This window comes from Phocoena sinus, chromosome 3, assembly GCF_008692025.1.
Source record: "Phocoena sinus isolate mPhoSin1 chromosome 3, mPhoSin1.pri, whole genome shotgun sequence".
NCBI lineage: Eukaryota > Metazoa > Chordata > Mammalia > Artiodactyla > Phocoenidae > Phocoena > Phocoena sinus.
The window spans coordinates 44,636,336-44,650,446 of record NC_045765.1 but is presented as its reverse complement, the minus strand read 5'-3'; the positions used below and the strand labels follow the sequence as shown (position 1 = coordinate 44,650,446).

At 40.1% G+C, this 14,111-nt stretch overlaps 1 protein-coding gene across 12 annotated transcripts in view; it reads right to left on the bottom strand.

Moving 5' to 3' along the window:
- SLC36A2 (solute carrier family 36 member 2) overlaps positions 1-14,111 on the bottom strand; it is a 99,638-nt gene that overhangs the window by 9,405 nt on the left and 76,122 nt on the right. For 10 of the 12 annotated variants that reach the window (XM_032628823.1, XM_032628816.1, XM_032628818.1 and 7 more), the window contains 2 exons: positions 12,652-12,821; positions 9,078-9,671 (listed from right to left, as the gene is read on the bottom strand). In XM_032628823.1, coding sequence (XP_032484714.1) covers positions 9,403-9,671; positions 12,652-12,821 — 439 coding nt within the window. In that variant the 3' untranslated portion in view covers positions 9,078-9,402. Of the gene's footprint in view, positions 1-9,077; positions 9,672-12,651; positions 12,822-14,111 lie in introns of those variants that run through there. The other 2 variants (XR_004349411.1, XM_032628820.1) reach the window with 1 other exon arrangement.

The window sequence follows — 14,111 nt, the reverse complement described above, 5'->3', positions numbered from 1 at the left end:
GGGGCTTCCCTGGTGGCGCAGTGGTTGAGAATCTGCCTGCTAATGCAGGGGACACGGGTTCAAGCCCTGGTCTGGGAAGATCCCACGTGCCACGGAACAACTAGGCCCGTGAGCCACAACTACTGAGCCTGTGCATCTGGAGCCTGTGCTCCGCAACAGGAGAGGCCGCGATAGTGAGAGGCCCGCGCGCCGTGATGAAGAGTGGCCCCTGCTTGCCACAACCAGAGAAAGCCCTCGCACAGAAACGAAGACCCAACACAGCAAAAATAAATAAATAAACTCCTACCCCCCCCCCAAAAAAAAAAGAATTGTCAAGGGATCAAAAACCTGATAGAAAAACTGGGAAAAGAATTGAACAGACAAACTCTCACACAAAGGTATAAAAATGACCCTTAAACATGAAAAAAAATGTTGAAACTCACTTCAAGGTCAGAAAAATGTAAATTGAAACAATATTGACATAACATTTGTCATTTCTTGGGTTAGTAAAAAATAAGTACACCACCACAACCCACCAGGCAAGGCTGTGTGGAAACAGGTCCTCTCATACACAGCTGGTAGGAATGCAAACTGATTCAGTCCTTGAGGGGAATTTGTCAGTGTTACTTGTCATGTAAGAAAAGAGTGTAAGAAAAATAGACGTGTGTCTGCTCATTTGTACATAAGGAAAAATGAGCCAGGAACTAATGAATTGCTTACTTACAGAGAGTGGAAAGAAGAGGGCAATGATAACAGTTTATAAAGGATGAAGAGGATGGGATGCTTCTGAGTATATCTTTTTGTGTATCTGACTCTTACAACCATATAATGTTTCTGATTCCCAAATCATGATTAAAATCAACCAGGAGATAAGGGAAATTTAACATGGAATACAAACTAACAAAACCTATTTCAAATGAAAACCCATTTCAAATAATACAACCACACTGAAGTGGGTGGGGAAAAAATAAAATTACAGTATTTTGATGGGGTACTATAAAGCAACAGAAAAAAGGAACTGCACACAAATACTGAATGTACTCTAATTAGTCAATTAGTTTTTTCACAGGAGTAGCAGTCAGCAATTTTGAAAGTATTTCATGTGTATATTAGGATTGAGAAAATGAATATTATGGACACTGAGAGCATAGGGGCATATTGAACGGACACAGGAACCAACCTGAGCTCTCAGTGGCCAAATCTTGGACAACTTGAGTCAAGAAAAGAAATATTGACAGTAATGGGTTATAATCCATTGAATAAACATCCTTGAGTCCATACACAACAAAATCCCAATTAAATGTAGAAGAAATGGCAAAAATGGGGAAAAAAACGTCATTAGGCAAATGCCATTGTAAGAATTGTTGCAGACAAGAAACATCTATGTGTGCTAAAATTATTGGATAAACGTATGATGAGAAGCAGGATTTTGCATGGTCTCAAGATATCTCCTTACAGGATACAATTACAAAGGGGAAAAATATAGTGGAGAAACCTGGCAGACACCACTTAACCAACTGATCAAATTTAACATCACCAGTAAGGCATACTGACATTGTGCACTTCCCAATATGGTGCACTGATAAAGGACAGTGACACTTCTCTGGTATTGCCCAAAACGTATAATCTCAATTTCATCACAAGAAAGATCACACATGGAGAACAGTATGGAGGTTCCTTAAAGAACTACAAATAGAACTACCATATGACCCAGCAATCCCACCACTGGGCATATACCCTGAGAAAACCATAATTCAAAAAGAGTCATGTACCAAAATGTTCATTGCAGCTCTATTTACAATAGCCCGGCGATGGAAACAACCTAAGTGTCCGTCATCGGATGAATGGATAAAGAAGATGTGGCACATATATACAATGGAATATTACTCAGCCATAAAAAGAAACGCAATTGAGCTTTTTGTAGTGAGGTGGATAGACCTAGAGTCTGTCATACAGAGTGAAGTAAGTCAGAAAGAGAAAGACAAATACCGTATGCTAACACATATATATGGAATTTAAGAAAAAAAATGTCATGAAGAACCTAGGGGTAAGACAGGAATAAAGACACAGACATACTAGAGAATGGACTTGAGGATATGGGAAGGGTAAGCTGTGACAAAGCGAGAGAGAGGCATGGACATATATACACTATCAAACGTAAGGTAGATAGCTAGTGGGAAGCAGTCGCATAGCACAGGGAGATCCGCTCGGTGCTTTGTGACCACCTAGAGGGGTGGGATAGGGAGGGTGGGAGGGAGGGAGACGCAAGAGGGAAGAGATATGGGAACATATGTATATGTATAACTGATTCACTTTGTTATAAAGCAGAAACTAACACACCATTGTAAAGCAATTATACTCCAATAAAGATGTAAAAAAAAAAAAAGAAAGATCACACAAACCTAAATTGAGAAACAATACAAAATAACTGGCTAGTTGTCTTCAAAAGCATCAGGGCCATGAACAATAAGGGAAGACTGAGGAACAGTCACAGATTAGAAGAGAATATAGAAATTGTGAGAACTTGGATTGGATGCTGGATTAGAAAAAGGACCAGAAATAGGATTTCACCAGTGTTAATTACTTGGTTTTGATCACTGTGCTCTGTTTGGGTAAGATGTTAACATTATTGAAATCTAGGTGAAGGGTATATGGGGACTCTATTATTTTTGCCACTTTAAAGTTTTTTCAAAATAAAAAGTTGTAGGGAAGCAAGAAGAACTACAATCCTGCAGCCTGTGGAACAAAAACCACATTCACAGAAAGGTAGACAAGATGAAAAGGCAGAGGGCTATGTACCAGATGAAGGAACAAGATAAAACCCCAGAAAAACAACTACATGAAGTAGAGATAGGCAACCTTCCAGAAAAAGAATTCAGAATAATGATAGTGAAGATGATCCAGGACCTCGGAAAAGGAATGGAGGCAAAGATCGAGAAGATGCAAGAAATGTTTAACAAAGACCTAGAAGAATTAAAGAACAAACAAACAGAGATGAACAATACAATAACTGAAATGAAAAATACACTACAAGGAATCAATAGCAGAATAACTGAGGCAGAAAAACACATAAGTGACCGGGAAGACAGAATGGTGGAATTCACTGCTGCGGAACAGAATAAAGAAAAAAGAACGAAAAGAAATGAAGACAGCCTAAGAGACCTCTGGGACAACATTAAACACAACAACATTTGCATTACAGGGGTCCCAGAAGGAGAAGAGAGAGAGGAAGGACCCGAGAAAATATTTGAAGAGATTATAGTCAAAAACTTCCTTAACATGGGAAAGGAAATAGTCACCCAAGTCCAGGAAGCACAGAGAGTCCCATATAGGATAAAGCCAAGGAGAAACACGCCAAGACACATAGTAATCAAACTGGCAAAAATTAAAGGCAAAGAAAAATTATTGAAAGCAGCAAGGGAAAAATAACATACAAGGGAACTCCCATAAGGTTAACAGCTGATTTCTCCACAGAAACTCTACAAGCCAGAAGGGAGTGGCATGATATACTTAAAGTGATGAAAGGGAAGAACCTACAACCAAGATTACTCTACCCGTCAAGGATCTCATTCAGATTCCATGGAGAAATCAAAAGCTTTACAGACAAGCAAAAGCTAAGAGAATTCAGCACCACCAAACCAGCTCTACAACAAATGCTAAACGAACTTCTCTAAGTGGGAAACACAAGAGAAGAAAAGGACCTATAAAAACAAACCCAAAACAATTAAGCAAATGGTCATAGGAACATACATATCGATAATTACCTTAAATGTGAATGGATTAAATGCTCCAACCAAAAGACACAGGCTTGCTGAATGGATACAAAAACAAGACCCATCTATATGCTGTCTACAAGAGACCCACTTCAGGCCTAGGGACACATACAGACTGAAAGTGAGGGGATGAAAAAAGATATTCCATGCAAATGGAAATCAAAAGAAAGCTGGAGTAGCTATACTCATATCAGACAAAATAGACTTTAAAATAAAGAAGGTTACAAGAGACAAGGAAGAACACTACATAATGATCAAGGGATCAATCCAAGAAGAAGATATAACAACTATAAATATATATGCACCCAACATAGAAGTACCTCAATACATAAGGCAACTGCTAACAGCTATAAAAGAGGAAATTGACAGTAACACAATAATAGTGGGAGACTTTAACTCCTTACTTACACCAATGGACAGATCATCCAAAATGAAAATAAATAAGGAAACAGAAGCTTTAAATGACACAATAGACCAGACAGATTTAATTGATATTTATAGGACATTCCATCCAAAAACAGCAGATTACACTTTCTTGTCAAGTGCGCACAGAACATTCTCCAGGATAGATCACATCTTGGGTCACAAATCAAGCCTCAGTAAATTTAAGAAAACTGAAATCATATCAAGCATCTTTTCTGACCACAACGCTATGAGATTAGAAATGAATTACAGGGAAAAAAACGTAAAAAACACAAACACATGGAGGCTAAACAATACGTTACTAAATAACCAAGAGATCACTGAAGAAATCAAAGAGGAAATTTAAAAAAATCTAAAGACAAATGACAATGAAAACACGACGATCCAAAACCTATGGGTTGCAGCAAAAGCAGTTCTAAGAGGGAAGTTTATAGCTATACAAGCCTACCTCATGAAACAAGAAAAATCTCAAATAAACAATCTAGCCTTACATCTAAAGGAACCAGAGAAAGAAGAACAAACAAAACCCAAAGTTAGCAGAAAGAAAGAAATCATAAAGATCAGAGCAGAAATAAATGAAATAGAAACAAAGAAAACAATAGCAAAGATCAATAAAACTAAAAGCTGGTTCTTTGAGAAGATAAACAAAATTGATACACCTTTAGCCAGACTCATCAAGAAAAAGAGGGAGAGGACTCAACTCAATAAAATTAGAAATGAAAAAGGAGAAGTTACAACAGACACTGCAGAAATACAAAGCATCCTAAGAGACTACTACAAGCAACTCTATGCCAATAAAATGGACAACCTGGAAGAAATGGACAAATTCTTAGAAAGGTATAACCTTCCAAGACTGAACCAGGAAGAAATAGAAAATATGAACAGACCAATCACAAGTAATGTAATTGAAACTGTGATTTAAAATCTTCCAAAAAACAAAAGTCCAGGACCAGATGGCTTCACAGGTGAATTCAATCAAACATTTAGAGAAGAGCTAACACCCATCCTTCTCAAACTCTTCCAAAAAATTGCAGAGGAAGGAACACTCCCAAACTCATTCTATGAGGCCACCATTACCCTGATATCAAAACCAGACAAAGATACTACAAAAAAAGAAAATTACAGACCAATATCACCGATGAATATAGATGCAAAAATCCTCAACAAAATACTAGCAAACAGAATCCAACAACACATTAAAAGGATCATACACCATGATCAAGTGGGATTTATCCCAGGGATGCAAGGATTCTTCAATATACACAAATCAATCAATGTGATACACCATATTAACAACCTGAAGAATAAAAACTATATGATTGGGCTTCCCTGGTAGTGCAGTGGTTGAGAGTCCGCCTGCCGATGCAGGGGACACGGGTTCGTGCCCCGGTCTGGGAAGATCCCACGTGCCGTGGAGCGGCTGGGCCCGTGAGCCATGGCCGCTGAGCCTGCGCATCTGGAGGCTGTGCTCCGCAACGAGAGAGGCCACAACAGTGAGAGGCCCACGTAACGCAAAACAAAACTATATGATCATCTCAATAGATGCAGAAAAAGCTTTTGACAAAATTCAACACCCATTTATGATAAAAACTCTCCAGAAAGTGGGCATAGAGGGAACCTACATCAACATAATAAAGGCCATATACGACAAACCCACAGCAAACATCATTCTCAATGGTGAAAAACTGAAAGCATTTCCTCTAAGATCAGGAACAAGACAAGGATGTCCACTCTCACCACTATTATTCAACATAGTTTTGGAAGTCCTAGCCAAAACTGTCACTGTTTGCGGATGACATGATACTATACAAAGAGAATCCTAAAAATGCCACCAGAAAACTACTAAAGCTAATCAATGAATTTGGTAAAGTTGCAGGATACAAAATTAATGCACAGAAATCTCTTGCATTCCTATACACTGATGATGAAAAATCTGAAAGAGAAATTAAGGAAACACTCCCATTTACCATTGCAACAAAAAGAACAAAATACCTAGGAATAAACCTACCTAGGGAGACAAAAGACCTGTATGCAGAAAACTATAAGACACTGATGAAGGAAATTAAAGATGATACCAACAGATGGAGAGATATACCATGTTCTTGGATTGGAAGAATCAATATTGTGAAAATGACTATACTACACAAAGCAATCTACAGATTCAATGCAATCCCTATCAAATTACCAATGGCATTTTTTATGGAACTAGAACAAAAAAATCTTAAAATTTGTAATGGAGACACAAACGACCCCCAAAAAAAATAAAAAAAATAAAAAGTTGTAAAAATATACTGCTGAAGTTTTTCTATGACAACTGAGGAGTGTTATGAAATAGAAGCTTATCGGGAATGGCAGAGCCTGGGTCAGTGGGTGAAGTCAGGGAGGGTTTTCCTGAGGAAGTGATAACTGAGATCTGACAAATGAGTAGGAATTAAGTAGGTAGAGAGAGGGGGAAAAGAGTTCAAAGTGGAGGGAATAGCATATGCCGAGGCCCTGCAGGAAGGAGGAGCTGCTTTTTGGAAACTGGACAAAGGCTGGTGCGGATGGAGAGAAAAGGTGCTATTCGTGCCAGAAGCAAGAGAGGTAGGGAAGGACCAGATCACAGGGCCTGTCGTTCACGTGTGAATCTCCCTGACTGGCAAGTCCAACTTCCTAAGTTATGGTCCACCTGAAAATTTTCCCTTAAGAAAATTTTCAGTGCAATATCATAGCAGTGCAATTTCACTTCCAAGTGGTGTCAGATGCCAGGGAGAGGTTCTGTGCTCCCCCGACACCCTATTTATAACATTAGAGCTCAGAGCTCAGGGAATTGCTTGAGGTGCTCCTTCGTGGGTTTGAGTCAGGCACTGTCTGGACATTGTTTGCTAGTCACAAATCTTGTGAATCTTTATAGAGTTCTCTGTCAGTTTCATTCTCAGGGTCATGGTGGCTTATAGGCCACTCATGTCACTTGTGTCCACTTGGTAGCCAACTCTTAATGCCTCAGTTTCTCACGGGCAACTTCTGCTGCCACCCCCACGCAGGGCTTGTGTTGCTTAGCAATCTCAACTCTCTCATTCCTCTTTCTTTCGATGGGTTGTTGAAGATCCGAATTCAGCCTCTCCTTAAAGTGATTTTGTATATCATTCCCCTCAATGCCCCAACCACAGTCCATCTCAGTCATGTTGAGACAGATCATGCTCGTGGAGCCCAGAAATGCAGTGGGAGATGATTCTGAAGGTTCTGGGGGTCAGGAATCCCCCTACAGCCTCTGTATCCTCCCAGACATCTCTATTCCAGCTACCAGGTCCCAGTTTTTGCCAAAGAAGCACATGGCAGCAGAAAATTCAGTATACACCGATGAAACTGGAAAGGCCAATTTGCGTCCTGTCAGTGCTGGCTGCAGTCAGTAAATGTGTTCTGTACCAGTCACATGGTGGCCTGGGTTTCCTTGTCTGGTAGCTTACCTCCCTCATCTGATTTTGCATATTGCCCCATTCTGCATTCAACCCTTAGTGCCAGGGTTGGCTATCCACCATCTGCAGATTGTTCAATGCCACAAGAAGCAAATATTCTTGCCTTCCTTTTTCCAGAGGTTCTTTTGCAACCCAGGGTCTATTTGTTTCATTGGGTTTGTGATTGCATTGTAAAAGTTCCCTACTATTCTTAGTTGCCAAGAGTTTTATTCTAGGAATAGACATTAGATTTTGCCAAATGCTTTTCTGTATATATTGAGATGATCATATATTTTTCTCTTTTTAGTTTGTTAATATGGTGAATTACATTGATTATATTGATTTGCTAAAATTTTGTTTAGAATTTTTACATCTATGTCCATGAAGGATTTTGGTTTGTAGCTCTATTTTCTTGTAATGTCTTTGCCTAATTTTGTTTCACAGAGTGTTTTAAACCAGTTTTTTTTTTCCACTGATAAATCACAAATATATTTGCATATCAATAGGTGCATTTTTGCAGTGTTTGGGGTCATCACAGAATTCTATTCTGGATGAATCATAATTTAACTTAATGTTGGATATTTGTTTCCAACATAAATAATGCATACATTTTTGCAAACATAAAAGATTCTTAGGATAAACTCCCAGAAGTGAAATTGGGTCAGAGGGCTATGCATTTTAAAACTTACGTATTATAAAAATTGTCCTTCAGAAAAGCCATAAAAATGTATTCTGCCATCTGCAGAGTATAAGATTGTTTTTCCGAACCCTTACCAAAACTAAGTATTATTTTTCAAAAGGTCAGTGGTCCTTGCACATGATGAAATCCTTTCCCTCACACAAACTGCTCATCCCCTTTAGCCTAAATCAGCTCTAAGTGGCCTTAAGATATCCGAGAAGGTGGGGGTCGGGTGGGGGGAGAGAGAAAAAGAAAGAGAGAAAGAGGTGATGTCCTTCTCAGTAGGGAGGTCACCATAATGAAAGATTGCTAAGAAATATGTTTTTATCCTTTAACCTACTTCTGGTATGCCTGTGTCTCCAGGGCAACAGGGTAACTTGCTGGCAGAAAACCCTTCGATTTTCACACATGTGTTAAAGGATAAATTCATTTCTTTTCTTTTCTTTTTTTCTTTGTTTTTCACTTTCAGAATGTCAGAGCTGGAAGAGCCTGTAACAGCCAATTAATCCAATCCTTCAATTCATAGAATGGGAAAGTGAGATGGACAGGGAGAGAAACTTGCCAGAGATCCCATAGGATAAAAATTAAAAAAAAAAAAAAAGATGCCATAGGAAATCAGTGTCAGAGCTATTGGTTACAAAAATTACTGCTAAGTACTATTTTTGCTCTGTGACTCTTCCACTTAGAACCATACCTAAATAGAAACTCCTCCTCCCCCAACATACACATTTCTAAACCTGATGCTTTATGGGTAGTTACTGCAGAATAGAGAAAACAATTCCTTTTGCATTTATATTTTTGCTTGGTCTCTGTTTCCAGGGATATCATGGGCAAATGGCATCCTTTTTCCCATTAAATGAGGCTGATAATACAAACGGTTGAATGTGGTTTTGGTTAGGAGGTACAAAAGACCTCCAGAGAAATCCAAAAACAGAAAAGACATAGCCTGAGAGGTATCAGTACTGACTTGTGTCACCTGCATTTCTCTTGGAAAGATAAAGAAGCCACTAATTAATATAGAGATGTTGGGGTTTGATGAATGTATATAACATCCACGATAGAAGTCAAATTGGGGATGGGAGTAAGGGAGAACTATCAGAATAAAAATAGATAATTATGCATAGACAGCTGTGGAGTTGGCTATGGAATAGTTGATGGGTTGGATCAACTCATAGAGGGCTTGGTATGTTCCAAATACACACCCCAAAAGGCCCAGGATGCTGATCATGACGTCCTTTGCAATGGTGACACAGCTCATGTCTTCAGGGTAAAAGGTGATGAGCTCCAGGAGGGGCGGGATGATAAGGGCCAGGGCACTACTGCTCACAGAGCCCATCAGGGAGATGACCAGGTCCAGGCGGGGTATGAGGATGGCTGAGACACCTGCGGGGAAAAAAGAAGTTTAGAATTGCTGAACGTTTCTGCAGGAAGGGAGCCCAGAAACAAATCATTTCTTTGGAGACTTGTGCAATTCTACAGGTGCCTGACAGACCATTGGAGAGGTGGGAAAGGAGCCCATTGTGAACTGGAGCAGAACAGGCACTGTGGCTCTGGACTCCCACCTGTGTTTTAGCTGCCAAAACATGCTCTCCTTTTATGTTTTATCTATTAGGTTTTTCACATAAAATATTTATTGAAAAGGATCCTCTACCACCTATTATAACCTTGTCATCACAGAGCTGGGGAAATCTAGAGCTCTAGAGGGAATGGGCTGTGCCCAAGGTGACACGGAGCTGAGATGAGAAGCCACTGAAATGTCCAATCTAAGGCCCTTTCCACCCTACTAGGTTGCCTCTAATGTACGTGAAAGAACTTGATATACAGTAGGTGCTTGATAAATGCTTGACTCTTGCCCAGGCACTGCATCTACAGTGAATTTGTACTAATCTACACAATATAGTCGCTGTCTAGAAGCAAGGTGGATAAACAATGAGAGATGGCTCTGCTGCTCTCAGACTCTCAACCACTGGTTTTCCTACTCTTAGAAGGAAACTGGTAATTAAGGAGGATATAAAACATGCAGACAGCATTAGGCGGCTCACTCACCATCTCTTCTCTTCCATAGACACTCTTAGATTTCCACCTTTTATACATACAATGAACATATATCATGGATTTTCGAGGGGAGTCCAATTTTGATATTTGAATGAATAAACATATAAATTATGTGACTTAACTTTATACAGCCATATGATTTTCCTATGAATAAATTAGGGAAAACCAGCTCTGGAAAGCACTCAGACTAGCTTTCTGGGTCTTGAAGAAAACATCACCTCTTTCTGAAATTGCTCCAGCACATCTAATCAGAGAACAAGAGAGACTCATAGACTCTCACGGTTGAGAATCCATCACCTCTCTGATGGGATGATCCTCATCCACAGCTTTCCTTTATCAGATATTTAATAAATTGCTTACTGGAGGAAGTACAGAGAAAATTCAGTGTCTGTTCTTTAGGAGAGCTCATGCAGGCAGGGCAGAGAGAAGATATGCTCAAGGAAAGCTACAATGCACGGTGAACTGGAGGAGTGCTCTAGAAGGGTCAGATCTGGTCATGCTAACCCACTGCTGTGGGCCCTTCCCCACTGCCTGATCTCCTTAGCACAAGGTCCCTTAGGACTTGGGCCCTGTCAAATCCTGTGGCTTCGCGTCTTATCACTCCTTATGCTTTCAGTTCTCCAGAGAGGCTGTATGTAAGTACTTGCCTCCAATCTGTGCAGAGCCTGCTCACTGCACGTGGTACATTCTCCACTGCTCCACCTGCCTCCTAATTATCTTTTAGGTCTTAACTATCACTCCAGTGGCGAGGACTTCCTGACCTGGCCCAGGCTAAGTTATAGGACCTTCTCAGGTGCTCTTAGGGTAGCCTCTTCTTACAGTCTTAACTAACCTCTGGTACATCACTGTGTACCATCTTAACATTCATCACAGTGTGCTATAATTATTTGCCTGCATATATTTCCCACTCAAACTATAAGCCTCATGGGGGCAGGAGCCATGTCTTTTTCATGATTCATTATTGTATCCCTAGCACCTAGCACAATGTCAGGCACATAGTAGGTGTTCAAGAAATGATTACTGAATGAAGGATAACAGAATTGACAGATGAATAAAAGAGGAAGAAGTAGTCATTCAGCACAGAACAGAAGCAGGACATGTCATTGAAAGTCAGCTGTCTCTAGTGATACCCTTTCCCTGATACCAAGTGGCCTGAACTATTCAGTGTTTCTCTTCAATGTACACCCTTCCTATTGGGAAAGATCTCAAAACAATGTATTTACAGGTTCCTGATGTCTTGGTACAGACTGGGAACTCTCTGTAACAACAAGTTGGCCTAACAACACCTCAGGCCAAGCTGTTTCTGCTTATAGAACTCCAGTTATGTGGAGTATAGCATCTGGTAGTATATTGTTCTGCTGGTCTGCTCCAAGATTTACACACTTTCTCCTGACCCTGAACTGAGATGGGATTCCCTCAACTGTAAACACTGACTCCTGGAGACTTTAAGATGAAATCTGCTCTCTCTCTTGCACAATAATCCCACAGGTGTTTGAGACCAGATATAGAATTTACCCAAGGCTTTGCTTCTCCAGGCAAAACCTCCATAGTTCTTTCCCTCATTCTTCATGGGACACCTGTTTTGATCTTCTTTCTCTGAACATGCTTCAGAGAAAGAGTTTCCCAGCCCTGTTCACAATGTTTCCCAAACATCTACAATGGCACCTGATGTAGAATGAGTGAGGTAATGAATGGATGAATGAATGGAAGGAAGCAGGAAGGAAGGAAGAAAGGGAGGGACGGAGGAAGGGAGGAGAAAATGACTTCCAAGACTGTCACAAATCAGCCCCTTGGGGTTTTTCTCTATAGTTAAACGCCACTTTAAGGAGACTTGACTTTAATTTATGATAGGAAGGAATATGGCACAATGGAAAACACAGACTTTGGTGCTACACAACCTGCATTCAAATCCCAGCTCTGTCGCTTAGCAGCTGTTTATGATGTTAGCATGTTACTTAATTTCCTGGGTCATAGTTCCTTCAATTGGTCATATTACATAGTTAGGCTGTCATGAGTCTTAGATAATGTCAGTGCTGTGCCTGACATATAGGAGGCATATAGGAATGAATAAATGACGCTTCTTTCTCCCTCAAACCAGTCAATGTATTCTTTCTATGTGTAGACGGTAGAGATTACTATAACATTTACTATGTGACAGTTCTGTTAAGCCCACTTTTCAGTTGGAAAGTTGCGGTTCCAGAAAGTGAAATATCTTGCTTGGCTAGTGGCCAAGCCAGTGATGGGGGTAGCTGTCAATGTGGCTCCCGGCCACAGCTTTGGGCAAAGAGAGCCCTTTTATCTTACTCACAGGTCAGACAGACCAAGGCCGTGCGGACAGACAGGTCTGCAAACAGCACCCAGCTCTCTGACGCCTGGGAGATGACGACGGGGATGATGATCTCAGCTGGCACGTGGAACTGGAGGGCATAAGTGAAGAAGATGCCGATGGAGTACATCAGCTTGACCGACTGGTACAACCTGCAGAGAGAGGGACAGCACGTGAAATTCGACGTGGCTCCTGGGCAGGGCCGCACAGGACTCATCCACTACTTGGAAGCTGGGACTAGTTGAGTTATAGAATTGCCTAACTTCCACTGACTCAGCCTGACCCGCCACCAGAGCCACCTGGGAAGCTTATTAAAAGTGTACATTCTTGGATATTCTCGTTCAATAGGCCTGTGGCTCAGGAATCTGTGCCTTTCTTTTTTTCTTTTACTTTTTAAAAAAGGTATACCTGTATGGAGTAAATTTCACAGTACAAAGGTCATACCAGGACTCCTTCCCACCTTTGATTCCCAGTCTCCAGTTCCTCTCTCCATAGGCAACTCTTCAAACAATTTTCTTGAAGCCCTTCCAGAAATAGTATAGATACAAACTTACACAGAATGTAGGTGTACACACACACACACACACACACACAGAAGCATCGTCTACACACCATTGATCTCTGCTTTTAGTCATTAAATATTTCTTAGAGATTGTTCCCTATCAGTACACATAGATACATAGCTCTGGCTCTTCTATTTAATAGCTGCTTGATATTCCAATTGCATGGATATATTATAATTTTTTAACCAGTCTCCAATTAATGGATATTTAGATTATTCCTAGTCTTTTGCCAGTAAACAATGCAGTAAAGAATATGCTTGTACATATACCTATGCACATACAGTATACGACCCCAGAAGTAAAAATGTTGGGTAAAAGTATATGTGATTTAGCATTTTGATAGCTCTCAGAAAACGGTACTGTCATACAGTGTTGTAAATTAGTGCAGCCACTGTGGAAAACAGTATGGGCGTTCCTCAAAAAACTAAAAACAAAACTACCATATGACCCAGCAGTTCTACTCCTGGGTATATAACAGACAAAAAAAATTAAAACACTAATTCAAAAAGATACATGTACCCCCATGTTCAACGCAGTGTGTATATACATATATATATATGTATGTTACACACACACACACAGATACACACAATGGAATACTACTCAGCCCTAAACAAGAATGAAATTTTGCCATTTGCAAAAACATGGTTGGACGTGGAGGGTATTATGTTAAGTGAAATAAGTCAGACAGAGAAAGACAAATACTGTATGATGTCACTTATATGTGGAATCTAAAAAATAAAACAAACTAATGAATATAACAAAAAAGAAGCACATTCACAGATATAGAGAACCAACTAGTGATTACCAGTGGGGAGAGGGATGGGGGAGGGGCAAGATAGGGGTAGGGGATTAAGAGATACAAACTACTGTGTATAA